At 37.6% G+C, this 26461-nt stretch overlaps 1 protein-coding gene across 2 annotated transcripts; it reads right to left on the bottom strand.

Moving 5' to 3' along the window:
- Positions 1-6872: 6872 nt before the first annotated feature.
- TYRP1 (tyrosinase related protein 1) lies at positions 6873-26026 on the bottom strand. 2 transcript variants are annotated; one of them, XM_024558362.4, is made up of 8 exons: positions 25948-26026; positions 25058-25512; positions 23690-24012; positions 20971-21175; positions 16900-17067; positions 13983-14162; positions 10867-11013; positions 6873-10006 (listed from the first exon to the last, which is right to left on the bottom strand). In XM_024558362.4, the coding sequence occupies exons 2-8, from the start codon at positions 25440-25442 to the stop codon at positions 9801-9803; spliced, it is 1614 nt and encodes a 537-aa protein (XP_024414130.2). In that variant the 5' UTR covers positions 25443-25512; positions 25948-26026; the 3' UTR covers positions 6873-9800. The 2 variants fall into 2 exon arrangements, with proteins under 2 accessions (XP_024414130.2, XP_045049700.2); XM_045193765.3 differs by lacking the exon at positions 25948-26026 and adding an exon at positions 25817-25936.
- Positions 26027-26461: the final 435 nt, after the last annotated feature.

Genomic DNA, 26461 nt, shown 5'->3' with positions numbered 1-26461 from the left:
TGCCCCCTTGTGACTCTATCTTGGAAAGATATTTTCACAAGGGCACGTGGGTTACCTTTCTTGTGAAAAGCTGTGACACATAAACCTGTCTTGATCACATACATGAGCGTTAAAGAAAAAGAAAACTAGGATTGAGGGGAAGAATTTGACAATTTATGCTACATGGTTAAACCAAAATATTTATCATAGATGTAGTTTGAGCAGAGACATAGCAGAATGTGAGGATTCTTTATGGAGAGGATGGGAGATAACTGGAGAGCAGGAAATTTCATGGAAGATTGATGAGGATATAGCAGAATTCCTCCGTCAGTTTTACAGTCTTGATTTAGTATCTTCTATCAGTGCCAGAAGAAAGGCTAAGGATAAACTTTTCATGACAGTTTAATGAAGAAAAATGAAGAGTTTGGAAGTGGCTTCATTTTTCTCTGTTGATAGTAACGAAGCCAATTTCTCAAAATGGACACACAAAGTATTTCTGGTTGGCTGGAAGGTGGCCCCCAAATATGTCCAGGTCCTAATCCTCGGTGAATTAGGTAAGGTGAATGCTACCTTAATGACCAAATGGGTTTTGCAGTCCTGATTAAGTTCAGGATCTTGAGATGGAGAGATTGTCCTAGATTCCCGGGTGGGCCCTAAATGCAGTCACAAGTGTCCTGAAAGGAAGGCAAGGGGAGCTTGTAGGAACAGGAGGGGAGAAGGCCATGAGACAGGGCAGAATCAGAGAGGCTCCACCCTGTTGGCTTTGGGGAGGGGGAAAGGGGCCAGGAGCCAAAGAAGGCCCGGAATGAAGCTCTGGAGAAGCTAGACAAGGTCAGGGAAAGGGTTCTCCCCAGACCCTCCTGAGGGAGCACGGCCTGCCTGCACCTTGCCTGCAGCCCAGTGAAACCAGTTTTGTCCATCTGCCTCCAGGGTTGTAGGAGAATAAAATTTGTATGGTTTTAAGCCATCAAGTTCGGTGGTATTTTGTTATAGTGGCAAGTAGGAAACTAAAACAGTATTTTAATGTCATAAAATAATTGTTTTGGAGATCTCTGAAAATATTCTTTAAAAAGAAAAAAAAATCCTTTATTTAAGCAAAAATTGAAAAAAATTAATGGTGTGACAAAATGCAACAATATAAACATTTCTAATTTTATTTGCTGGAGAGGTTTGATAAATGAACTTTAACCTTCTCCATGAGAGTGACGTAGATCAGTAGAGTTGGCCATAGACTATGGTAACAAATTAAGTAGACTAACACTTTGGGGCCCCAATAAGCTAATAATTTTTCAGCCATTTGAACTGATAAATGAATAATAAGTATATATTCATGTATGTAGTAGGGAGGATCACTTCCACTGTGAAATTTAGTTTCTTTTTTTTTTTTTTTTTTTAAGTTTCTTTCTCCTTTGATCTGAGAGGGACCACTTTATATTTTTCCATAATGAAAGGAATTGTCTGTGAGGTCATTAGAACCATATTTCTAAATTGTCCAGTAATTTCTTCCAGACCCTTCCTTATAGATCTGTTATCTAGCTTCCTCCCTAATTTTTTAAAATTGTATTTTATTGTTTATGCTATTACGGTTGTCCTCACTTGTTCTCATTTGCTCACCTCCATGGGTCCTGCGCATCTGTTCTTTGGCTAATTCCTTCCCTTTCTTTCATCCAGTCCCCCTCCCCTCTGACAGCTGCTGGTCTGTTCCATGTAACTGTACTTCTGTTTCTATTTTGTTCATTAGATTCCACGTACAAGTGAGATCATATGGTATTTGTCTTTCTCTGACTGGCTTATTTCACTTAGCAGAATGCTCTCCAGGTCCATCCATGCTGTTGCAAAAAGTGAGAGTTCCTTCTCTCCTTCTTGTGTGTAGTATTCCATTGTGTAAATTTGCCACAGTTTTTTTATCCACTCATCTACTGATGGGCACTTAGGCTGTTTCTAGATCTTGGCTATTGTAAATAACACTGCTATGAACATAGGGGTGTCTATATATTTTTTTGTATCAGTATTTTGGGATTCTTAGGATATATTCCCAGAAGTGGAATTACTGGGTCAACCCATAATTTTCTCCCTCCTCAGATGACAGAGTTATGTCAGTGATGGAAGACATGAAGTACCCTGGGTGTTCAGAGGAATAGAGGTTTTCCTGGCTCTGTAGTGTGAGCTCTGGGAGGGATTACAAAGATTCTATTGTCTTATTGATTGCCCTGTGTGATTCTCTGCCTGATCCAGAACTCCAGCCTTTTGGGGGGGACTAAAAACTATAGCAGTAGGTAGAGAGACACATACGTGTATACCCAAACCCTCTATATGTCATATAATTTAAGAATTGGACAGAAGAGTTCATAAAAAGTCAAGGTTATTTATACCACCAAAGTTCTAGATTAACAACAATTTTCTATGCCTCAGAAATATACTGAAAATTATATGTCAAGGTATTTTCTTAGAGAGAGAAATCATGATTAATGAAATAGATGAGTGTATATATGCATTCATTGTTTTGCTTTTTCAATTTTCTGAGGGTTTGACATTTTTCAAAATAAAGTGTGGAGAAAAATGAAGAGGTAGAGTGTAATGAATTTCTGAAATGAACCAAAACTATAGGTGGAGAAATGTCATGATTACTTTTCTGGCCTGATTATCGGGAGGCATCCAGATGATAAATACACTACCGAGGAAACTTAATTTGAAGAGAAGGAGGAGGAATATCCTCTGTGACTGACAGAATTGGGATTCCAGTATTTTAATGCAGTACATGCTGTGATATCCGTCAACTCCACACTCATTCAAATTTTTGTATGCTGTTGTATTAGTTTTTAAGTTCTATGTTAGTCTAGTTAAACAAATCTACACTGTGAATGATAAAGATAATGGTCAAAACTCCATGCCAATGGGCATGTAGGATTGAGGCCAATTATTGTAATGGATATCAATAATTATCTAAGATAAATTTTTAAATGTTAGTCTATCTATAGGATAACATAAATTATAATATACAACCATGAATGATAGTCTTACAATGCCAAAAAAGATGAAAAATAATGTGTGTTTGTAGAAATGTGTCACACTTTTGTTCGTTCTAGTATATAATCCACTCTGTCATCTGCAGATGCGCATTCACACTTGCAAATTTAGCTCAGTTTTCAAGAAAAAAGTCTTTCAAATGTATTAATAGTATGGACTTGCGATAAATGTGTTCTTGGTGCTCCTACAGTTTTCAGTAACGCTACGGTTTCTAAATCCTGGGCCTATACTGACACCTAGCGGAAGTCATGTTAAGCATCACTTATGTCCAGTGGTTCTCCCAATCTGGGGTAGATAAATTTCTCATCGCTGGGGCTTATTTATAATGCTCAATTTTTCCCTTTGTTTCTAAGCAGATTTTGAATTTAGTTTCAATAGAAGTATCTCATAATAGAAGGCTTAACATAATGTAGAGAAAAGAGAAGCATTAAGAAATTTCATCCATTAATGAAATAAAAATCATTCCAATATTAAACTATATCCTCGTGCTTTAGTAATGCATTGTTGTAGATTCCATAGTTGTTTTGTGAGTTTATTCATTTGAATGGAATTTTAAAAGTTCAAATCAATTTTTTCAAGTATGCATTATGCAGTATATCTGAAAGAATAAAGCTTGTAATGGAACGAAATTATAATATTATACATGTGTGCCTAACAGGTTATGACTTACTGTTCTATGCCTACCCATGCTTTACAAATTTATTTATGTATTTTAAATATAAGTTGGGTAATTAGCTAAGGAAATGCATTTTCTCTTAATTTTGAAAACTAGATGCGCATAGTCTGATGGTATCTTAAATACATATTCTTCTAGGGTTAGAACGGAAACACCACAGTCACTGAACAGGGCCTATTAAACATATTGAGTTGAGTTTTAGTCTTTCCATGGTAAAAGGACATAAATACGACATGAGTATGGGAGAGATCTATTCTGAGGTTGCTTCACAAAGCTGGGGAAGCACAAAGGAGGCAGACGGTGAAGCCACAGATGAGGCTTCTGGAAGGAAAAGGTTGCCAAACCCAGGAGCTCCCATAGCTATTTGCATAACTGCTAGCGAAGTTCCTCAGCCGATCTGGTCCTGCACCCCAGACGTGAAAAAGCAGATGAGGCAGCAGATGACCGTTTACGCTGCCAGGGTGTGCGAACCAGCGAACATCCCTCCCATTACTCACTAAGTAATGAGGAGGGGCGTTAGATATGTTCCACAATTCAGATGGGCCTGCCAGTTGGCCCCTAGGCTTCATTCTGTGTGATCCGTGCACAGCAGAGACACTCAGGAGGCAATGCAAATGCATCCACAGACAGCGCAGAGGTCCCAGCAGCAGCAGGCGAGGTACTGCCTATGCAACAGGGCGTGATGACAGATAATTAGCTGTGACATGCCCCTCAGTGGCAGTGGGATGAGAGCGTTCAGCTGGAAACCAGTGTGCAACATAGCTTCGTGAGCCACAAGATGTAACTTTGGAGCATACATTTCTTGTGCCAAACCATTTTTTAAAAGGAGGTCTTTAGAAAGAGTTAAGTTTTCATGTGATTCTAGGAACGAAAGTTACATTTTTAAGCACTTGCTATATTCCAGGCGTTGTGGGATACACTTGCCACAAAGTGTTATTTTTCATATTCTAAAAGGTCTTATAGTGTAAGAGCTGCCTTTATTTGACAGCTAAGAAAATGGAAGTTTAAAGTAGTAACGCAACTTTCTCAGTGAAGTGTTGCCAGTCATAGAAGGGACATGAAGCCAGCCTGGGGCTGTTCGGGTCCCACTTGACCCTGTAATGCTGCCTGTCATAAACAGATGTTGACTTTTTATTTTTAAAGAAATTTTGATAGACAGTCCTTCCCCCATTTTTTTCTTCTACTTTTTGGGTTTACTTAGCTTTACTTGAGTCAAATAAATTTTTCTTATGTTTTTGATATTTTTATATTATACTTTTTAATTTCTTCTTCAAAGTGTTGAATTGGTTATTTAAAAAAAATAAAGGACTCTATTGGAACAGTTGGAGCACTTTAATGTGGACTGTATATTAGGAAATAATATTGTATCCATGTTAAGTTTCTTGAATTCGACAGTTGTGTTGTGATTATGGAAAAGAATGTCATTCTCCTTAGGAGACACACAGAAATAGGGACAAAGGGTCATAATATCTGCTACTTACTTTCAGTCTTGTTAAGGAAAAATCTTAGTATGTGCCTATAGGTATACGGGAAATAAAGTAACAAAACAAATGTGCAAAATACTGACAATTGGTACACTTAGATGCATGGTCTGTGGGAGTTCATTATATTCTTGAACTATTCTATACATTGGATTATTTTCAAAATTAATTAGAGATAAATTTTTACTTTTTTTTAGCCTTCTACTGTATAGGCCAGTTTTTCCTTGAAAGCTTTAGGTGTACAGTTACGAAGTTAACCCTGACCTTCGTTACTGGTGGTCTCAGTGGCTGAATGGAGGTGATTCCCATAGCCGGCGAGCCCTGTCACCGATGTCAGAGATTATCAGTGTCTCCGGGTCTAGCATAATCATCTATTGTGTGTGAAACAATTGCGGTGATGTGCCTCTCGTTCTTCATTTTGTGGCCCTGAAGAGCCTGATGATAAGTGATCATCATAGAGGAGGATAATGTGTTCAAGAGAGTTGTTGTCAATAAGAAGACATGTTTTTGTTGTTATTTGGTTGGAATTTAAACCGTGTGAGGATTACTAATCTTGCAAGCTATTTTTCCACCAAAGTTAAAAAAAAAAACTGAATTTCTTCTGCTTTCAGAGATCACATGTACATTTTTAAACCAGTTGAGTAATAGCAGATGTCTTCACTGTTCGTTTCAGGAGGCATTTGATGTTCGTAACCAACATTTTGAAATATGTTCAAAGCTGCCATCTTGTGGTAATATTCTATTCAATTTTTAGCAGATATATTAATAAAAGTCATCCTAAATATGAAGCTTCGGAGCAAACAAATGTATTTCATAAATACATTTTAGGACATGTCAGAAGCCTGTATCTTGAAGCCTATGTAAATAAGAATATGAGTGTATTTCCACGTATAATTTACTTAATCGAATTGATTAATACTCTTCTTACTCATTTTGCTAAGTTTCTCTTTAAAAGCCATGACAGATTTTATTTATTGTCCCTTCTTTCCCTTTATCCAAAATTAAAAGTCTAAAGATTCCTATTTTAGAGGAGAGAAAATTAAGAAAAAAGGGCAAAAACTTTAGTGGCGGCGGAGAAAAGGTAGAAAGAGACTGAGTCCTTGAAGGCATTATTATGCTTACCTTACCTACCTTGGACTCTCTCCCTTTCAAACTTTCTAGTTTGTGAGAAAATAATGCATCTCCCATAGAGTACATTGGACTTGTCATTCACTCTCCTTTGAAACTCAGCTCAGTGAGGCTGGGAGCCTGGTGAGACATGTTTATCCATGTGACCTTACATCAGGTTTTCTTAATCTCAGCACTGACTTTTTTGGGTTGGGTAATTTTGAAGGGGGTGGGCTGTTTAGTGCATCGCAAGATTTTTAGCAGCAGCCCTGGCCTCTACCCACTCAGATGCCTGTAGCAGCCCCACCTTCTGGATTCGCGATGAATGGTCCTCCCTTTGAGAACCACCACGTCAGATGATGGGGTTCAGTGCTCAGGATCCAGTGGTCAGTAGATACTGGCTATAGTACCAAAATGATTAATGAGTTGGATGTGAGCATTGAGAGAGATGGTAGAATTCAAAGGTCACTCCCAAGTTTTTCTCCTGGGCTAGTAATTGTATCCTTGCTTCACTTAAAACATAAAGAGGCATGTTCCAGTTTATCAACATTCCCCTTAAACTTTGGCGTCGAAAGTGCTCCGCATGTGACTCAAACACTACAGATTTTTGTTTCTGTATTAGTGACACACAGTACATTGGCATTTGCACAGTCTTTCCCCCTCTGTATCAGTCTCACAGCAGTTTCCCCCATTACTGGTCTCATTGCGCTATTGGTTTACATTGAACTTGAAATCCACTACAATCTCCTGGTTATTTTGTAAAGAAACCTGTTAATTCCCATTTTCCTCTACCATTTAACTTTGCAATTGTGATTTTGAAGTGTAAGTTTTTGCATTTTTCTTTTTAAACTCAATTTCCTTCATATCAGGCTCTGTTTTTAAAATATTTTTAATTTTTTTCTGTTTTACATTAGCACTCTCTGTCCAACTTGATGTTCCATTGCTTCATTGGTTGAGAAAATTTTTGACTAGAAAATGGCAAAGGACAAAATAGACATTATTGGATATTCATGGAGTTAGCTCAGAACAAATGTCTCATAACCAAATCTTGGAACAGTTACTTTAATAGCCCAAATCTTCTTTTCCCTGCATTCATTTTAAAAGACTACATGGAACTGTAAATGAGCACTATGTCTGAAATTTTCTTCTAGGAATTGAAGACAAACTAGAACTTCAGAGGGACACCAAAGTAATAGCTTTTCATACTTGCTTGTACAGGAAGGTGCATTCAGGCATTTTTATTCACTGTTTAGACTATTCAGCTTAGCTTATGGGATAGGAAAGAGTGGGTTTAAGTGGTATGGAATGTGCTTTCCAGTGAGTGCTTGATAACTTCATTTACTATGTTTTATAAGAAAACTGGGGGACTGAGAGCACTGGGAAATATCCAAGATCGCAAGTGAGTTTTATTTGCAATGAATAATTTAGCATATTATAGAAAAGTAATGATCATGTGTTCAAGACAAGTCATAAGAACTTACAGAAGTGTAAAATACTGACAGAAGGCCTTGAGTGAAAGAAAAATAAAGAAACACATTTAGGAAGAAATTATCAAAGCTACAGTCATAAGATAATTGGCGTAGCTTTCTCTCATAGTTGGGATTTCTTAGAATTCATGTTTATGTTTTGAGATGGGTCCTCCTCTCATGAGCTATTAAATATTAACTAGTCTCATAGCCTCTACTGTTACCATTAATCAACATTATTTACAAATGTCACCACCATTCTCTTTATAAAACACACTTTAATTGGGACTCCCCACGAAGCCCTCTTACCTATTAAATGAATTCTAAATTTCATAGGGTTGCATATTAAACACTGATTTTATCCCTAATTTAACTTTCTCCTCTCCTGCATAAAAACTGTGCTCGAAGCACATTGACCTACTTCATATTTTTGAATATTCCACGCTCTTTCAAACTTCTGGGACTTTGCTGATGCTTCAGTCCTGCCCAGAATGCCCTTCTCCAGTCTCATGTTCGGTAAATCCAATGGCATTCCTTGAGGCCCAAGTCAAATGTGACGTTCTCAACTTTACATTTCTGACTTCCCCTTCCCCAAATCACCATTACCTTGAACTGTGTTTGAAACTTAGTATGTGCTTAATAAATGTCTATGAAATGGGCAATTAGTAAGTTACTCCAATTCACTCCAAAAATTTGAAATGGGGGACTTAGTTTTATTGATGTTTGTGTAGCAAAAATCTTACATTATACAATAATTTACCTGAAAAGCTATGAGTATGTAAATCAAAATGTATTCAAATAGAATAAATTGGCAAATGCTATTTGAAAGTTAAAAATGTTATTGCTATATGCATTCTACTTCATTAACACATTTTGTCTACCTTATATACATAGCCTTTTGATTGCTTAATATAGGGAAAACCAGTAACCAATCAGTAATACATAACTTTAATCTTGCTTTGTTTATTGAGTTGGGAATATCAGACTAGCTATTTTCTATAGTGTATGATTACTATTGTTATTCTTTCTCTTTTTTTACCAATTTTAATTAAACTATTTGTTGACTGTGACTAACCTATAGAGTTCTTCATTAGGAATATAGTTTCAGTAGCAGAGATCAAAAGAGAGAAAAATATTTTATGATAAAAGATAGAAAAAGAATGACATTCTTGCAGAATTGCATAAAAAAGAGGATGAGTGAAAAAATAGTATTTTATGTGAAAATACATAAGTCTGATAAGTGATGAGAGAGTTACTTGAATTAGACACAACTAACGCGTGCTATTCGTAGGGCACTCTGTGCACTCTCTGCACCTCTCTGCCTTCCTGTGCGTCTAAGATACTCGCCCAGGAACCGGGAGGTGTAACGTATGGGCGGGTAGTTCCTTTGTCAGTGATTGAGAGGAAGGAGAACACACTGGAAACGGGCAATATTGACGATCTCTTAAACGGAGTGAGGCTTTTATCTCTCTAAAGTATGACAAAGATTACGGTTTTGTGGTAGTCTTGAACCTTAGATTACGTAATGTATGCTGATGCCCAAAAGGGAAGACTGGTTTGAAGAAGTTAATTGGGATCCCATTTATAATTTCACATAAATTATTTTAACTAATAAATGTGGCTTCCTTTATTATCTGTTGGTCATTGTCAATGAATGGAAATGTGTTTACATTTTAACACTGTAGAAATGCTTACTTGTGTACTTTAACCAGGGATTTTCTATCAATCATGATTTTTCTTTACACATAAAACAAAAGCAGCTTATTTACATTGTCATATAAGTGATCATTAAAGCATGTGAAATATCTTGACACTTTCTGCTTAAATACTAAGGAGTTGGTGCAACCAGGAATTTAAATAGAGTCTGTTGAAAATGTTGTGAGTCTTCCCAGCTCTGGAAAGTAACATCTGGAGCTTTAATTCCAATATGTACATACATAAGGAAGAAAGTAACAGAGTGAAAGAAAATACAGTTAGTGATTCAACCTACTATTTTCAATCAGGGTTTTTTTGTACTACCAGTGCATCAGAGATCGAGGCGTGTACTCTACCTGCGGTTTACAGTTAGACCATAGACTGATTGGGATTGTGGATCTTTTCATACTCTTCAGCGTAGTGGTGATACTGGTCAGTGAGGAGAGGTTGATTTGCTTCATCCATGTTGCTCCTGGCACGGATCAGACACGTAGCACCCACAAAAATGACCGCAACCAGCAGTAAAGCAGCAATGACGGCTATGGTAACAATCTCAGAAACACTGAAATCCCGACCTATTTGAAAAATAAAATGAGAGCAAGGAATAAATATTATAATAGTTGCCATCAGCAAGTGGACACCCTACATTTACAGAAATCCTTGCACTGATTTTTTATTGGCCACATTGCCTATCATAGCAGTTGTCATCCTGAAGGCACTTCCTAACTTCTCATAATGAGTAGGCTCTGCTGGAATAGTTATCATCATCTTCATTCTAACTGTGAGAAAATGACGGCCCAGAGTCTAAGTCACTTGTCCAAAGTTGTCTGGTCAGCAGGTAGTAGAGTGGGTTTGAAGCCCAGGTCTTTCAGAATCCAAATCCTGTGCTCTTCCGCTGTGCCCTACTGCCTTTCTTGAGAAAGACATTTAAAAATAAACGTTGAATTTCATAACAAAAAAGCAGCTCAGAGTATCTCATGCCATTTTTTAATTTCTTTCTTTCTTTCTTTCTTTCTTTCTTTCTTTCTTTCTTTCTTTCTTTCTTTCTTTCTTTTTTAGGATGGATAAGCAGAGGCACATTATAATGTAGAAATTTAGGGGCCTAAGCTCCAAACTCATTTCCTCGTACTAAAAATGTGTCAGTTACTGTCTTGAAGCCTTGTCTTCCTTATTCGTAAATTCAGGGTTATAATACTTATCACAGAGGGACATAAGGATTAAATGAGATAGTGTGCTATATAATCACCTCAGTACCAGGTCAGAGTGGGCTCACAACAAATGTTAAATTTACTCTCTCTATCCCCAAATAAAATTCCAAAGTTTCTAAATGCAAGTGGAAACGGTAAGCCTCAGAAATACTGTGATTATTTTACTTTAAAGGTAAGAAATTTACTTTTGGAAATTTCCACCGTAAAAATACATTTTCAGTACTCACGCGGCCATTGGATTTCATAGGTGTATCCCAGGTTGTCGGGAGCAGTAACAAACATTTCTGTGCTGGTAACTGGAGGCCAGAACGGCACCATATTGTATTGTCTATTATGTCCAATGGGAGCATTTTTCAATGGAAATGTGGATATATCTAAAATATGCCCAAAACACCTTTTTAATATTAATATACTATTATATTCTGAAGTTGTTTTGAAATATTCAAAGATAACATTAAAACATTATTTTGTATTTTACACTGAAGAAAGACACAAGCATAAAACAGATTGCAAATGCTTTGAGTACAGCACTAACACATTGTCCAATAGAAAAAGAACATTCAAAAGCAGGAATGTTTTAGTATTTTATCATCTTTGATGACCATTAATTGTTTTACTTTCAAATTATAGGAACTAATATGAATGAAATTCATTGAACTTATTTTTCAAAACTAAAGAAAAGATGGACCCATAGTTTGCTGTAGCATCATCCATAATTTGAATTTGAGAGGTAATTTCTAATGGAGGTTTCTCCTTGACTGTGAATAGGTGTCTCTACTATTTTTCATTTTTTTCTGTTTACTTTTAGAGAAACGAAAATTGACTTGTTCCTCAGGTTTTACTCTGTTAGCAAAAAAACCCCACAAATGTTTTAGTCAAGGTCCTGGAATTCTATTTGCTTCCTGCTACCTCTCCTGTTTCTACAGTAGTTTCTCTCTTGTTCATGGTTTTACTGTTGTTCACGGTTCCAGTTACCCACCATCAACCGTGGTATGAAAATATTAAATGAAATATTCCAGAAATGAAAAAATTATAGGTTTTAAATTTTGCTCAGTTCTGAGTGGTGTGATGAAGCCTTTTACCCTCCTGCTCTGTCCGTCCCGAAAGAGGATCATCCCTTTGTCCAGCATATCCACTGTGTACAGGCCCCCTGCCCGCTGTCACTCAGCAGACCTCTCAGCTAGCGGATCACCAGTGTGTAGGGCACTGCTGGGGCTCACATAGCACTTATTCTCTTAGTAATTGCCCCAAAGCCATTCATGTAATTTTTACTAAAGTATATTGTTATAATTGTTTTATGTTATTACCCGTTATTATTGTGAATCTATTATGTGTGTAATTAATAAATTAAACTTTACCATAGGTGAGTACCTATAGGAATAAACATAGTGTGTACAGTTATAGAGTTCAGTACTATCCCCAGTTTCAGGCATCCACTGGGGGTCTTGGAACATGTCCCCGTGGATAAGGGGGGATGATTCCATTTACATACAAGTCACGGGTATTTATATCATTAGTGAGTTTTTGTCATGCGGTATGAAAGTACTGAAATGTCCTTTGTGGCCAAAAATGTTCTTTGCTGTTGTTTTATATGTTGGTACAATTAGGTAAGAAGTGCATTGTTAAAAACTAGACTTGGAAGTGGGCGCTGCATTCAGTGGACGTATATCTAGAATGGTTGGAATATGTGGGAAAGCTAAGGAGGTATCGGATTTTGTTTGTAAGAAGCATGTTACCTGGACAGCCAGTGTGTTCCCATGAAGCACAGAAGAGTATTTTAGAATCTAGTTTGAAGAACAATGGGTAATAGGAATGGCGGGTATTGCTTATATTTTTGTCACTTTAAACTTACTATATATTAATGCTAATTAAGTATTTATTTATTAACACCTGTTGAGCTCTGGTCTAGGCATGGGGCTGTAGCACTGAACAAAACAGACGAAGTCCCTGTCCTCAAGGAACTCACAATTTGCTGTATTGCTATTAATTATTTATTAAAAGTACATATTAAAGTTAATAACTTAGTTTTTCAAACTTCCCATTTCACTTTTACTGAATCCTGAATGGATCAGCCTCAACCCTGTTCAGCTTCAACTGTGGGATAAAGTTATATCCATTAAAATGAATGGAGAAATAATAGTAAAAATAACAAACAATAGCAATTGAATTGTAATGCAACCTCTCTATGTAAGACCCTCAACAGCTCCCCCTCTCTTAGTGTCAAATGCATCTGTTATCCCTCTTACCCTATTATCTACCTCCTTTCTCTCCCCATTCTTCACTCTGCTTCAGCCTCCCTGGGCTCCTTTGTTCCTTTGTCTTGGGAGGGTTTTCCATGTATTTACACAATACTCTCTATTCTCTTTTCTTATTTTATTTACCACCTAATATACTGTTTATTTATTTACATATGTTTATTGTCATTTGTACCAATAGATAAGAAAGTTCCAGGACAAAGATTTTTGTGTATGTTTTGTATGCTACTGTATTTCCAACACCTGTAATGCTGGCTAGGAAATGAAGGTGTGTATGTCTATGGTACCCACACACTGAGAGGAAAGTAGGAGACTGGCTGAGTTGAATAGACACATGAATAGATAGTTAATCTCCAATATTGTGTTTAGATGCGTGAAGAAGTAAAGGCACAGAAGCCAAAATTAAGAACGCTTTTAAGATATAAAAATGCATGGTGTTTTAACCAGAGAAGTGACATTCTTTGTCTGAAAAGTAATGCAGACACAGACACACACACAGAGCACAATGCAAGACTCTCAGCTGAGAAGTGAAGAGAAAGTAGCCTTGTGAACCATATTTTAAAGAATACATTAAAATGAACATAATAGATTTTCTATGGTGTGATATGAAAACTAACATTAACTTTTCAAGTTGAGCAAAACTTTCATTTGTGAGAGTTTATAAAGTAACAAAATCAAAACTGTGGTTTATGATTATTATATATTTTTTGTCTTTTGGGGTATCAAAGAAGAGCTGTGTATGATTCTCCCTTTCACATTAAAAATCAATAATTAAAAAAAGGCAATGAGAATGTTCATTAAAAGATATGAGGAAGATAAATTTGGGAAACAGGGAAAATGAGAAGGGATTACCTGCTTAGTCCTACTAAATGCTAATAAATATCATCTTCAGTAACAATTCTGAGAGATTTCTTGTCTGCATTTTGAAGTGGCTTGGAATATTGGAAATGGCTAAACATTGCAGCGATTTTATCCTTATTTTGAGATGTAGCCTATGTGTGTCAGGTGCTTAGCCTAAAGTGACGGCTCTGCCATCTGAACAATCTTTCTTTTGCCGAGGCTGCAAAAGGCATATGAAAGTGTCTCACCGGCATTATATTTCCTCAGCCATTCATCAAAGACTGCATCAGTGAAAGTATGCAGGAGGACAAAAATAGGATCATTCGGAGATAGATGGGTTTGTCCCCCTGTTCCATTCAGGAATAGATGAGCCAAATTGTGAAGGCTTCGAACGGCAGGGTCATACCTTCCTGTGGGGTCACTGTAACCTAGATATAAAAATAAATGAAAATAGTAAAAATCATTACAACTGTATTTTGCATGTGAACAGCAGTGACTATACTGAGGAACAATTTTTCCTAAACTTGTCAGGACAGTTTTTACCTTAATATCACAGTACTGTTTCTCTGTACCTATGCTCGGCAACATTTGTTTGCTATGCCCAGGGCTAGGTTAGTTTTAAGCCAGTGGTATGGCATTCTAAATGTAGCCTCCAGGTTAAAAATAATGACCTGCAAAGAATATCAGTCAAACTATATAGAATACTCTATTTCAACAAGGCAATCATTTTCCACCTGAGAGTAGAAATCTCCAGCTTCTACTGAAAACTGCTGACATGATGGGAGAACACTCTGATTGTTCTGGAACTCACATTGCCAGATGTTACTTCAGTTTCCTATATCCTTCCTTTTGAGTGACTGTCAGCATATTTATTTCTGGAAAGTTATTTTTATGGAGAAGTTTTAACTTCTCAATGCTTTCTTAACACCTCTGTGCTACTTTTAAACACCTGGAAATCCTGCTGTCAAAACATGTTTAGAACTTTTGATATACATATTTCCATATTATATGTACCATATACATGCATTTCACATATATCATATATCCCTGTATTACATACAGGGTCCAGCAGAAGTAACACCTGCTTGAGTGTGGTTGGTAGGGTAAATATGGGTGTAATAACATAGTTTGACTTTGAATATTTCACCTAAAACATCATACGGTGTGCTTGAGAGTGATATTGTTAGGTTGCAGAGTTACATGCTCAGGATTTTGTAGTAAAAGATTTTCTAATAAAAAAGAGGCATTATTTGTGCCGGACCCCATATAACATGCATATGTTATATGGCTCACATTCCCGGATGTGTCCCCATATTATATGTATCATGTACATATCCCCATTACAGGGAAGATGAGAGGAGATCACAAACAAAAATAAGGGTCTGCGATGTGGGAGGGAGTTGTATATCTGTCTGTCTGGCCTGGAGGGCCAGCGTAGGGAGATCAGGGAAGGGTTGTTAGAAGCCAAAGAACTTATAAGTATGACCCATGAACATGAACTATGGGGGGGGGATGTGGGAGGGAGGGGGTGGGCAGGATGGAGTGGAGTGAGGGGGGGAAATGGGACAACTGTAATAGCATAATCAATAAATATATTAAAAAATTAGAATTTGAAATATATTATCTTGTATAATTATACTCATTTATTCATTTTCATACATGTGTTCCATTACTTTTTTATTAAAAAAGTTTAAAGATTGCCTGTAATGTACATGATATGTAGGTAGGCACTGATCTTTTTATACATCTATTGAGGAATCAGTATATCTTGCTTTTAATTAGGCATCAATTAGACAAAATCCGTACATTCTAATAGAAATCAGTCCTTATAACCTTGGTTTATACATACAGATTTAGTCAAAATATAGTGAATATTTATTGAATTTATCTCCAAATAAGTGATTCATAGTTATTAAAAATTAACATAAAGAGAAAAGAATGGCATATAATTTTGATGATAAAAGGGAAGAGAATTGAAAATATCAGATTTATACATCAAATATATCAGATTATGGGGACAGAAAGATCAATTCTCATTTTTTTGCATGAGTATAGGGAATGTTAACATATGCAATCTATATTTAAGGTAAACAAAATTAAAAGTTTTTCTGTTCTTTAACTTAAAACTCTAAGTATATATCAAACATGATTTAGAGGTTTCAATATTTAATGTATAAAGACACTAAACTTAGAAAATTTGGCTTTGAATCTGTGCTGTTTTCCTAACTAGCTGAATATCTTGGGAAATTAATTGCACTTATTTGGACCTCAGTTTCCTTAGCTTTAAAGTACTTTAAATTAAATAAAGAAAACCGAAGTAAATATCACTAGATGCTAGGTTGAATTTTTATGGACCTTCAAAAATGTTTCAGGATGAAACAGACCTAAACAGACCTGCCCAAACCAGGCTTTATTGAATGCAAATGAATTACTCAGATTTTTAAATTGATTTTAAAAAATCTAATAAGCTCTTAAAGTGTTAAATATTATTTGCTTATATTAGGATTTGATAGTTATACATACAGTGGCCACCCATCTACCAGAAGTTTGAGTTTAAATACTTTTTAAGTAAGAGGTTGGAGAATCCCATATTTTGCCATTTATAATGTGCTCCTATGTATAATGCACACCCACATTTTTGGCCCAAACTTTCAGGAAAAAAAGTCTTTCATTTTAATTTAATTCAATTATTTATTTATTTATATTTAGAAACAATACTGAAGATCATATTTCAGTATGTTATTTTGCATACGAGTATTGTTATTGCTTTCTAGGATTACACTTTTAACACATAAGCATAAATAAAAGAATTTAAAACATTTATATAGATATGGAATTAGTACTACCCACGTATAATGCACGCCCTTAGTTTTCCCTCAAAAATTTGGGGGGAAAAGTGCACATTATACATGGCAAAATATGGTAATTTCCAAGAGCGTCTGTTATGATTGAGGGGGTTTCGCGGTCTGACGCTTTTCTTTGAGGAACTTCTCGCCTGAGCTGTGTCTTGACAGCCGTGTGTGTCTCCATCCTAAGGAGGCAGCGCCACACAGATAAACTCAGGGGATCAATATGGCATTTAGTGGCTTTTCAGAGTCTGAATGTGAGTACTTCAGTTTACTGCGGTAACTCTGTCAATTCAAACCACCGATTTTATTTACTTGCCTTCCACTGTGTTTCGGAAACTGTTTGTGGAATTGGAATAAAAAGGAGGTGTGTCAAATGCAGCAACTTCCAAGCACTGAATGACATCCTGTGGTTTAGGAAGACGCTGCACCATTGGTCTGGCCACGTTTCCCGCCGGATTTCTCCGAATGGGCCTGCCTTCAGTGCCTGGGAAAATGATGGGGTATGCAAACAGTTACACAATGATTAGGGATCTTATCATTGCTCTTGACAATGTTATATATTGCATAGACACTGAATGATAGGAGGTTCTTGATAGAAGAGAACATTTTTTAAAATGCTTTTTAGTGGCATTAAAGTGAGAAAATCTAAGTTACCATGTCAACTTCCCTGATGAGAGTAGATACACACACGATACATAAAATCATCTGAAGGAAGAAGTGATTACAATAAGAGATAGAAGTCCGGGTCTTTGTTAAATCAACATAGGCTTTTTTTCACAAGGATGTTTTAAAATGAACATTCCATGGAAAATTGAATTTTGCCAAAATAATCTCATAAACCTAAATTCCACACTGAAATCTGTATTTCATACACATATGGAGTTTTGTATGCTGTCTGTTTCAGGCCTTCAGAAAAATAAAGAAAAACAATCTTCAATTTCAATCGACACATTTTTCCCCGGGTATGGGGAAATAATTAAGTTTTTGAAGGGCAGTAAGACTAACAGGTAAAGAGTGATGCTAGTGATAATATGACCGACAACGTGGCAGAGGAGGGGAGAGCCCTTTCCCCGCTGGGCAGATCGAGACAGTGCCTTGAAGGACTGAGGAGGATTTCCATGTCTGAAACAGGAGATATTTTAGGCAGAGGTATGAACAAGAGGTGATAAGCTCTCTTCTATCTATAATATAAGCCCCATCAGAACAAGACCGCTACCTGTTCTTCCTACCACCCTATCAGACACAATGTGTTCACTAACATGTTAGTTTCCTTTTTCCCTTCACTGGCCTAATAAATATTAAGTTTGGTGTTTATATCTTGAACTAAGGCAAGGGGTAATCGTACATTTTGGTGCAGTGCCTGGCATATAATAGTTGCTAAGTAGTTGTTTGGTGCGTGTTGTTATGTGGGGTAGATCATGTTGGCCGTGGGCCTGTTTCGGGGCTAGCTTGCCTGGGCTGTGCAGCATCGTAAGAGAGAATCGCACAGTGGAAAGATGGGAAGCTAGACTAGAACCATAATGTGAAGAAACCAAAAGGCAAGATGGGAGAGTTATATTCAATTCAGGAAGTGGGAAGGAGCTTTAGGTGGGTGGGAGGAGAGGAGTTTGGTTAGGAGCATTTTGCATTAGTCTGTCTCACTGGTCTCCAGAGAGGAGTGTTCATGCCTTAGAGGGGGAGATAACGTTTCCGCATCTCATGTTCATTTTGCCTCATTCATAGAAGTCCTAATTGTGTGCTTCGTAACTAACATAGTGATTAGTGCCTGATGAATTAGCATAACTAACTTTATATAATGTAAAAATAAAGCATGCCTATATCGAGACTGGAAAGTACGTGTGCATTTTTTAGGTACACATTATCATTAAAACTTTCAGGTCGTACTAGCTGAACTATCAGTTCAAGCTGATATTTTGGAGATTCCTCGTCAGGGAGCTGTCAATGCATCCCGAGAATGTAGTATTGACTGCGTAGGCTTCAAAAACACTATGTCCTAATTTTCCCTCATGGAGTTTCATAGTGCAGAATTTTGATAGAAATGAAACTAGTTTATCCAATTTAATTTTAACCTAGTGATTTTAAAATTTGTACATGAACAATTCCTGCCATTGTACCTATTTTTCATTTTTAAATTTAAAACAATTTTAATTACAGTTGTCAATCAATATCATATTAGTTTCAGGTGTACACCATGGTAGGTAGACTTTCATATGACTAACACTGCAGGGGTGTCCAACCTGTGGTCTGTGGGCCACACACGGCCCAGGACGGCTATGAATGCAGCCCAACACAAAATTGTGAATTTACTTAAAACATTATGAGATGTTTTTGTGATTATGTGTTGTAATGTATTTAATGTGTGGCCCAAGACAACTCTTGTTCTTCCAGTGTGGTGTAGAGACACCAAAAGTTTGGGCACCCCTGATTTACGGGGTGATCTTCCCGTTAAGTCTCGCACCCATCCTACACCATACATAGTTATTACATATTATTGGCTGTATTTCTTATGCTGTAGTTCACATCCCCTTTCCATCGCAACTACTAACATCCTATGGGTTAGAGTCCTGTAGGATTTTCTATGCAGGAGTGAATGAAAAGTTCTGGCTTCTGAAGGAGAAAGTAGATTTGAGAAGTATTGTGAAGAAAGAACAATGTTTTTCATCGATAAATCAAAGAATATATTTTAGTGGCTGAAAGAATGTAAGGGATCAGCAACCCCTTACATTTATTCCCACAGTATTTACCCTGATATGTAAGCGGCTTTACATATCAGGGTTGGTGTATTAATGGAATATTGGAGGGCTTCTGTGCAACAAGAATATGAGAACACAGGCATGGAAAATCTAAGGACAGTTTGACCGGAAGATGAACATGCACGGGTGTCCTGGAAAAGATGATCAGTGAAGCCACAGGACTGGAAATTTCATTCAGGAAAAAGGGTAGAAGGAGGCAAGAATTGCTGTGAGAATTGAACAAGATGTATAAAAGCATTTCACACCATATCAGACACAATGTGTTCACTGAAATGTTAGTTTCCTTTTTTTCTTTCACTGGCCTAATACAGTTTGGTATTTATGTCTTGAACTAAGGCAAGGGGTAATCGCAAATTTTGTTTTATCTAAAATACATTCACATTTTCAGGAAACTGTATGTCAGAGTTATGTGTTATAGTAAGTGACAAGAAAAATGGTGATAAAAATATCCTCCTATGCTGTAATTTCATTCACTCATTTAAATTGTGCTGTATGTTGTTATTCAGTCAACAGGGTGATTGGAGAATGTCTGGAGAACTTCCAGGACAAAGTGTAGTAGCCCGGTCAGAGAGAGATGACTGTTTTGGTATCTACAGAGATCTTGACCCTCAATTTCATTTCCCTACCACACGGCACAACCACTTATGAGTTATGCCAAGAAAATATACACATTTATTCCAATTGTTAAGTCTCTGTGGAAGAAAATTTCGTACATGCCATTTCTCTTATTCCTAAACACAGCTAAATAATATTCTCATGGGGAAAATCACCTAATTTCTTTGTTCCATTTAGAATATTTTCTCTTTAAGTTTAGAAAATAATTTAATAATTGATGCTGTAAAGAATACATGCAGAATAAATCGTATGAATGTATAATAGAATAAATTCCCCTAATTCTAGTTTTTATGTGGAAGAACAAAAATTAAAAATAGCCAGACATGCCTACAGAGGAAAAATAAGATGGGATAGGGAGACTCTAGTAATTACGCACAGGGGAGGATAACAACGGGATGCGAGGCAGAGGACAGAGAGCTCAGGATCGGTCCACATGTAACAGAAACAGCGATGGGAGACGCGGCGTGCAGAGCCCTTGGCAAAGGATGCTAGGCAACTGTTAAACATGCTCTGTTTCGCCTTTTGATTTTTAGTCCTATGACTAGATTAACATCATAATAACATATAATAATATTATCATCACTATAAATATATTATTATAAATTATTTTTTACACCTGGGCACTTCCAAGTCTTTCTGCATATTCCATGTCTCCTAGGGAAACACTTTTTTGTGAAATGCCAGCACGAGACACATGATCACTAAGCAGTGCTGAGTATACTAAGATGATTAATTTATACAAGGAGGCCTTTCCAAAATAAGACAGTGAGCAACTCCCTGACCAAATTGCTCAAGAAGAGCAGTGTAAACACGTGCAGACAGCTACCCTCCCCCCGGTGCATGTTATAGATTGCCTTGAGTATCTTAGTTGTTCCATAAACATCTGTACATTGATTCTCTGTAATATCTGACTAAAGTAGATTTTAGTCTGAAGTCCTTAGTAGAATGAGCCTTCGGACAGCACATTTATCTCTCTGTCTCATAGGGAATTCTGAATCCTAGATGTCATTTGGACTTACTGTTGCAAAGGGTTCCTAGGGTATCATAATCTTCCAAGGATTCACAGACCACTCGCCATTGAGAAAAGACCGAGTTTGGGCTTATCAGAGTGGAATCAAAGTTGCTTCTCGATCCCATCAAGTCATCGGTGCAGATGTCACAGACGTTTTTTCCAGTTGCAAAATTCCAGTAAGGAAGGGAGAAGGAAGGATTCTGCAACATTTCCTAGATCACAGAAACTCTGTTACCATTCTCTGCTTTTGTTTAAAACCCTCCCTCTTGGCTTGGCTTACTCCCTGGCAGTCTATTTCTGTTCGTTCTTTTCAGCCGCTTTGGAACCAGGTCGGGTGTTGGTGGAGTCTGAGGGACTGGAGGGCTTAACTCCCTTATTAACCAAGCTTCTAATTCATTGTGCTACGCGGAGCGACTTCAGGCACTAGAGGGATTAAACTCAACTCATTATACAGGCATGTCTAATGTCTGCAAATGCCTTTTTTTAGGGGCCAGGGGAAAGTCTGCCTTTTCTTTTTTAGACAGGTAATTATATTTCTATTGATTATATACCAAAACTTATCAATAACAACCTCTACTCCCTGACATTCCCTCCTCCTCCCACTTCCCGGTCTCCAATTCAGGCACCGCTAACTCTGGGTCTGGAGCCAGGTCCAGCCTTGAAATATGTCGTGTGGAGCAGTACTTTTGGTTTTGTTTCCGTTTGCTAGTTTAACTTGAACGTGTGTAGGCATTTAGGTTCTGGTTGGGCCACAGGCTACCAGGTCTTTCAAACTTACCTTATCTGCCTGGGCACTGAAGATGTTTTACTTAGGGACCCCTGCTTCGGAATCTGAACTAGGAAGACTCAGGCTTCTGCCTGAAACTCACCCCTACAGGAAATGTGAAAGAGAAGCAGGGTGTCTCCTTGTGCACACTGCCCTTTAGAACAGAAACCCGGTTTCTATTTAGAGCTGATCTCAATTTTAAAAATGCTGTACTCAAGATCACATGGGTATTTTTCATTGGATTCCTTAAAAACACACGCTTATTGTACGTGTGATTTCTCATTCCTTTTGGTCTTTGGGGAGTTATATTTAAAGTATTGGATTTAAATGGCAGTATTGCCATAGTTTTCATTGCACCTCGCCTGCATTTGGTACATTACTACTTCTCCACTTAAAACCCTTTCTGGGCAGCATTTCCTTGTCTTTGGTGTTTTAGAGGACCAAGAGTTCTCCAAGGCATCTCCAGTTACTGATCTCCAGGGATTTAGAGTCCTCATTTGGAAGCTATTGTTCCCGTTCACAAATATTAGTGACAGCTCCCAAGCGATTATTAAGAGTCAGTGTGTGGTTCGGCAGCTGACATTTGGGAGCTGGAGCATATTCATGTGGCATTTCAACAGTGCATTACATAGAGATTGTAATTTGCTGGATCTCTTGTGCTGCTGGGTTTTACAAATGTAAGTAGTCAGAGGCTGAAGTTTACGCAGGCAAAACTGAAACTTTCAGATACTTTCCATCTGCCCTTTCACTTCTGTGTGCTCATGGGAAAATGACTTGAAGGTGTGAAGATCTGGAGTCCATTACAAATGACAGATTTATCTATTAATAATCTATTAAACGTCTGACTTGCAATCAGAACTATAAAATAAGAAGTGCAGAGAATCAGATGAATTCATTTAATTACCGTTAAACTCCTTATGGATAGACTACTTTCATGCCAATATTTTATTCTTTACTTTAGTGCATTCTCTCTCTTCTAACCATTTATTTTCTTTGAATAGTGCTGGGCACAAGCATACTACAAATTGATAAATGAACACCTTTCTGCCTTCAGATTATTTTTAGGTTAAGTTTTAGACTTTAACTTGGGGGGAAGCATTCATTATTATTATTTTACATAGAAAACGGGTTTAATTTGTGTGTTTCCTAGATCTAATAATAATTCAATGAGATCTCATCATTTAAAATTTCATTTTAAAATTACAATACTTTCTTAAGAAACAGCTATTAGTAAAAGAAACAATAATAAAGTATCTTTGATAACAGATAATTTAATGTATTTAGAGCTTATCTGCTTAAAAATAAGCAGGAAATAACAGTGTTTGGGTTGAAGTTCACTTTATACCAATGCTTCTTAAGTAAAAATGATATGTAATTGATGGGATGTTTTCAAAATATTCCTTCTGTAAGCCTCAAAGTGGTTAAGGGACATGAAAAAAAAAAAGGTATTCAATGAAAATATTAAAATGTAAATGGGAAGGAACATCTTATATCACTTAAACCCTATACCACATTAGGATTGTCCACTGGTATAATGAGTTATATGTTTGGGACTTGGAAGACTGACAAGTGCACATATACTTGTTTCATCCAAACCAGTAAGGGGCATTGAGTTACATTTTAGAACAAAGCTGTATCCAGTGAGATTCTTTTGTCGCAAACTCTGTGACTCAGTGTTGTAATTGTGGAGCAGTAGAACATATCCAGTGCTTTCATTTACGCTACAAATGTCTCATTTGGCTTCCTCATTACTGAGACGAGTTTCTTTTCACTTCAAAAAGATCAACATTAATTAATACAGTTAGTACAGGGAGAAACCTAGGACGTCTCAGGCAGACTAATACCCTGAAGTCGCTTTGCCATCGCGTGTTTTGTTCATTTGGTACACCGTGGATCAAATGACTTAGAAACAAGGCACCTTGTGTGCAAAGGACCGAGAACTGCAGCGTCCCATACATACCTGCATGTCTCTCTCCAGCTGCAGAAGGTGGCACCTGTGCCACGTGAGGAAAGCTGGCCCTTCATGGGAGAAATCCACTTCACCAAAGCTTTCCTGTCCTACCCCAAGGAAAGTCTTTTTGACTGAATAGTAGTGTGTCCAAACAAAGTAGTTATAAACGGAAGTGTTCTCAAACTGTGGTGTGTTGCCATCTGGCCCCAATATTTCTTCTGATCTCCTGGTGGCAATGACAAACTGAGGGTGAGTTGTGCGCTTTGCCATATCCAGGGCCTGGACAAAGTATTTCTTTTCTTCTGTACTTAAGTCCAGAATGTTTCTCCTGACTTTAGGGATACAAAATTCAAACATGAAAACCTCTTTTTTATGGGGATGATTAGATAATGAGCATAATAATCTTGTTAACATACCATGTTTCATTTACCCATAGTGATAATTTGCATATATGCTTAAATAATTTTATACTTTTAAAAATACCCCTTACTATCCCTCTCTCCCTCCCTCTCCAACTTGATCTAGGAATCCGGTAGCTTTCTGTGATCTTACTTGTGGACTTTATGATTGTGTTCTATTTATTTCTGCTCACTATTGGCATGTTTTCTTCAAATTTTCTACCTTTTATGTGTCATAAATCTTACCAAAACAAGGCATGTGGTACAGCACGGTGGTTAAGACCAGAGACTCATTCCATGGCTGCACTCATTCACTAAGCCTCGGTTTTTCATTTGTAAAATGTGTGTGAAAATATAATCTTTTTGCAGAGTTGTAAAGATTAAAGGGTACTCATGTAAAAAGCAATTAGACCAGAGCCTGACTCATAGTGAAGACAAAATAAACATTCTGTTAAACCTTAGTCTGGCACATAGAAAACAGTCAAGTTTTGCTGGCTGTTACAGTTTAATGTTTTGTTAATTGTTGCTATTTAGGCTGCAGGCTGGACTCATGGTCTAAAACGGCCACACTTGATCACCCCAGTGGAAAATTCCCTGCTGGCTTAGCAAGAGCATTAGAGCTAGACAAATCTCAGTATAAATGCCAGGTTTTCCAAGGACCAGCTATGTGGAGTTGTCCTTTTAGAACCACACCTATGATACTGTAACTGCCCGGAAGAATTACAGAAAGTATAGTTGTGAGCATCTAGCACAGTTCCTGGTATACAGTGGTTGTTCAACAAATGTTTTGGAAGGAAATGTTAGTCAATGATCTGAGCTTCAAGCCCATTCCTTTAAATGAAATAAATTTCTCAATCTCAGTAAGCCTGTCTCCTGAACTGTGCAGAGGGGAGTGAGCTATGTGATTTTCAGGTGTTCTTCCAGCTCCAGTGGTTTGGGCCTCATGCTGGACTGTCTATCCATCCACATCCCCACTTACCTATGAGCACCCTCTGGTCACAGGCAGTTCCTCTCCATCCAGGACGGCAGGTCCCACAGTTGTGTCCTGAGAAGTTGCCATTACAGTGACACGTCCAATTGAAGAACCGTGTGGGCCAGCCCTCCCGGTCGTCTCGGCCATCGTGCGGGTACTGGGGGCCGTGGGGCTGGGAGTCTGCGGTCACTGCCTCACACCTGCCCCTTCCCGATGAGGAGCCACAGCGGTCGGTGCCAGGCCCAGACACGGGGGACAGGTCTGGGCAGCACACACCACTTCTCAGTGCCTCGGTGGTGGCACACTCTCTTGGAAACTGAGCCCAAGCCTGGTGAATAAAAAGCAGGGGCAGGAAGACGCATCGTAGAGAGAGGAGTTTATGAACTTCCATTCTGCGTGAAGCAAGGCTCTGGTTCTGCAGCGCTTTGTGTAGAGGCGGAGGGACATAGAGAGAAATCAAGCTGAAAAGGAAAAAAGCAGAATGGGATTATGCAAATTGTGTGTGTGTGTGTGTGCGTGCTGTTATAAATGGCATGAGCCCTCTCCAGCCCACCTTCAAAATACCTCTCAAATTTGTAAAATGACAATTCAAATAATAAAAATAGAAGTTTTCCTTTAAGTATTTGACATTTATAATACCAATGTAATTAAATCCCCTGTCCTAGTCATTCAGTTTTATTCACTTTTAATTTCTACTTATAAAAATACTTATCCTGGCTATCATTTATCAAAAGCACTCATTAGCAGGTCACCACCACTAATTACCTTTAACCATGGGGCTGAAAGAAGAATTGGGAGCAGATTTCCAGCAAGTTAATTTTCATTATTTGAAATCCCCATCCTAATAGAGTTTTGGCTGGAGTCCACCCACTTCCCACAGAGCTTCTCTCCAGTACCTTAAACTCCTGAGGGGATTCTCTGCTGAGCCTCTCTTAGAGCTGAGTGTTTTATATTTGCGAGTCCCATGATGTCAGAGCTGTTAATTGCCTGTGGGTTTCTGCCTGATAACTAATCACAAATCTGCTCACCCAAACTGGGAGGGGCTGGAGCTCTTTTCCACCCTTTACTAATTCTCTTTCACTTCAGAGAGTTTTTCTGCTCTTTAAGTACTTGGTTAGCACATGATTCCCTTCCTACTGATTTCCTTGTGATGCTTAAAGTTTTAGGAAAACGCCAGAGGCACTAATTTGGAATACAACAAATCAGATAATCTAGAGAGCTTGTTTCCATTGTAGAGATTTTATTTTGACATATATATTTATATATGTATAAATGTGTGTATGTACATACACACATGTTATATGTATGGATATATATAGTACAAAGATTATATATATATATATCCCTTCATATAACATATAAAGATATATATATATGTATCTTTAGAGGATGAAATGAGAATCCTTACTC

Source organism: Desmodus rotundus, chromosome 1, assembly GCF_022682495.2.
Source record: "Desmodus rotundus isolate HL8 chromosome 1, HLdesRot8A.1, whole genome shotgun sequence".
NCBI classification, from domain to species: Eukaryota; Metazoa; Chordata; class Mammalia; order Chiroptera; family Phyllostomidae; genus Desmodus; species Desmodus rotundus.
This window is presented reverse-complemented; position numbering and strand designations above follow the sequence as displayed.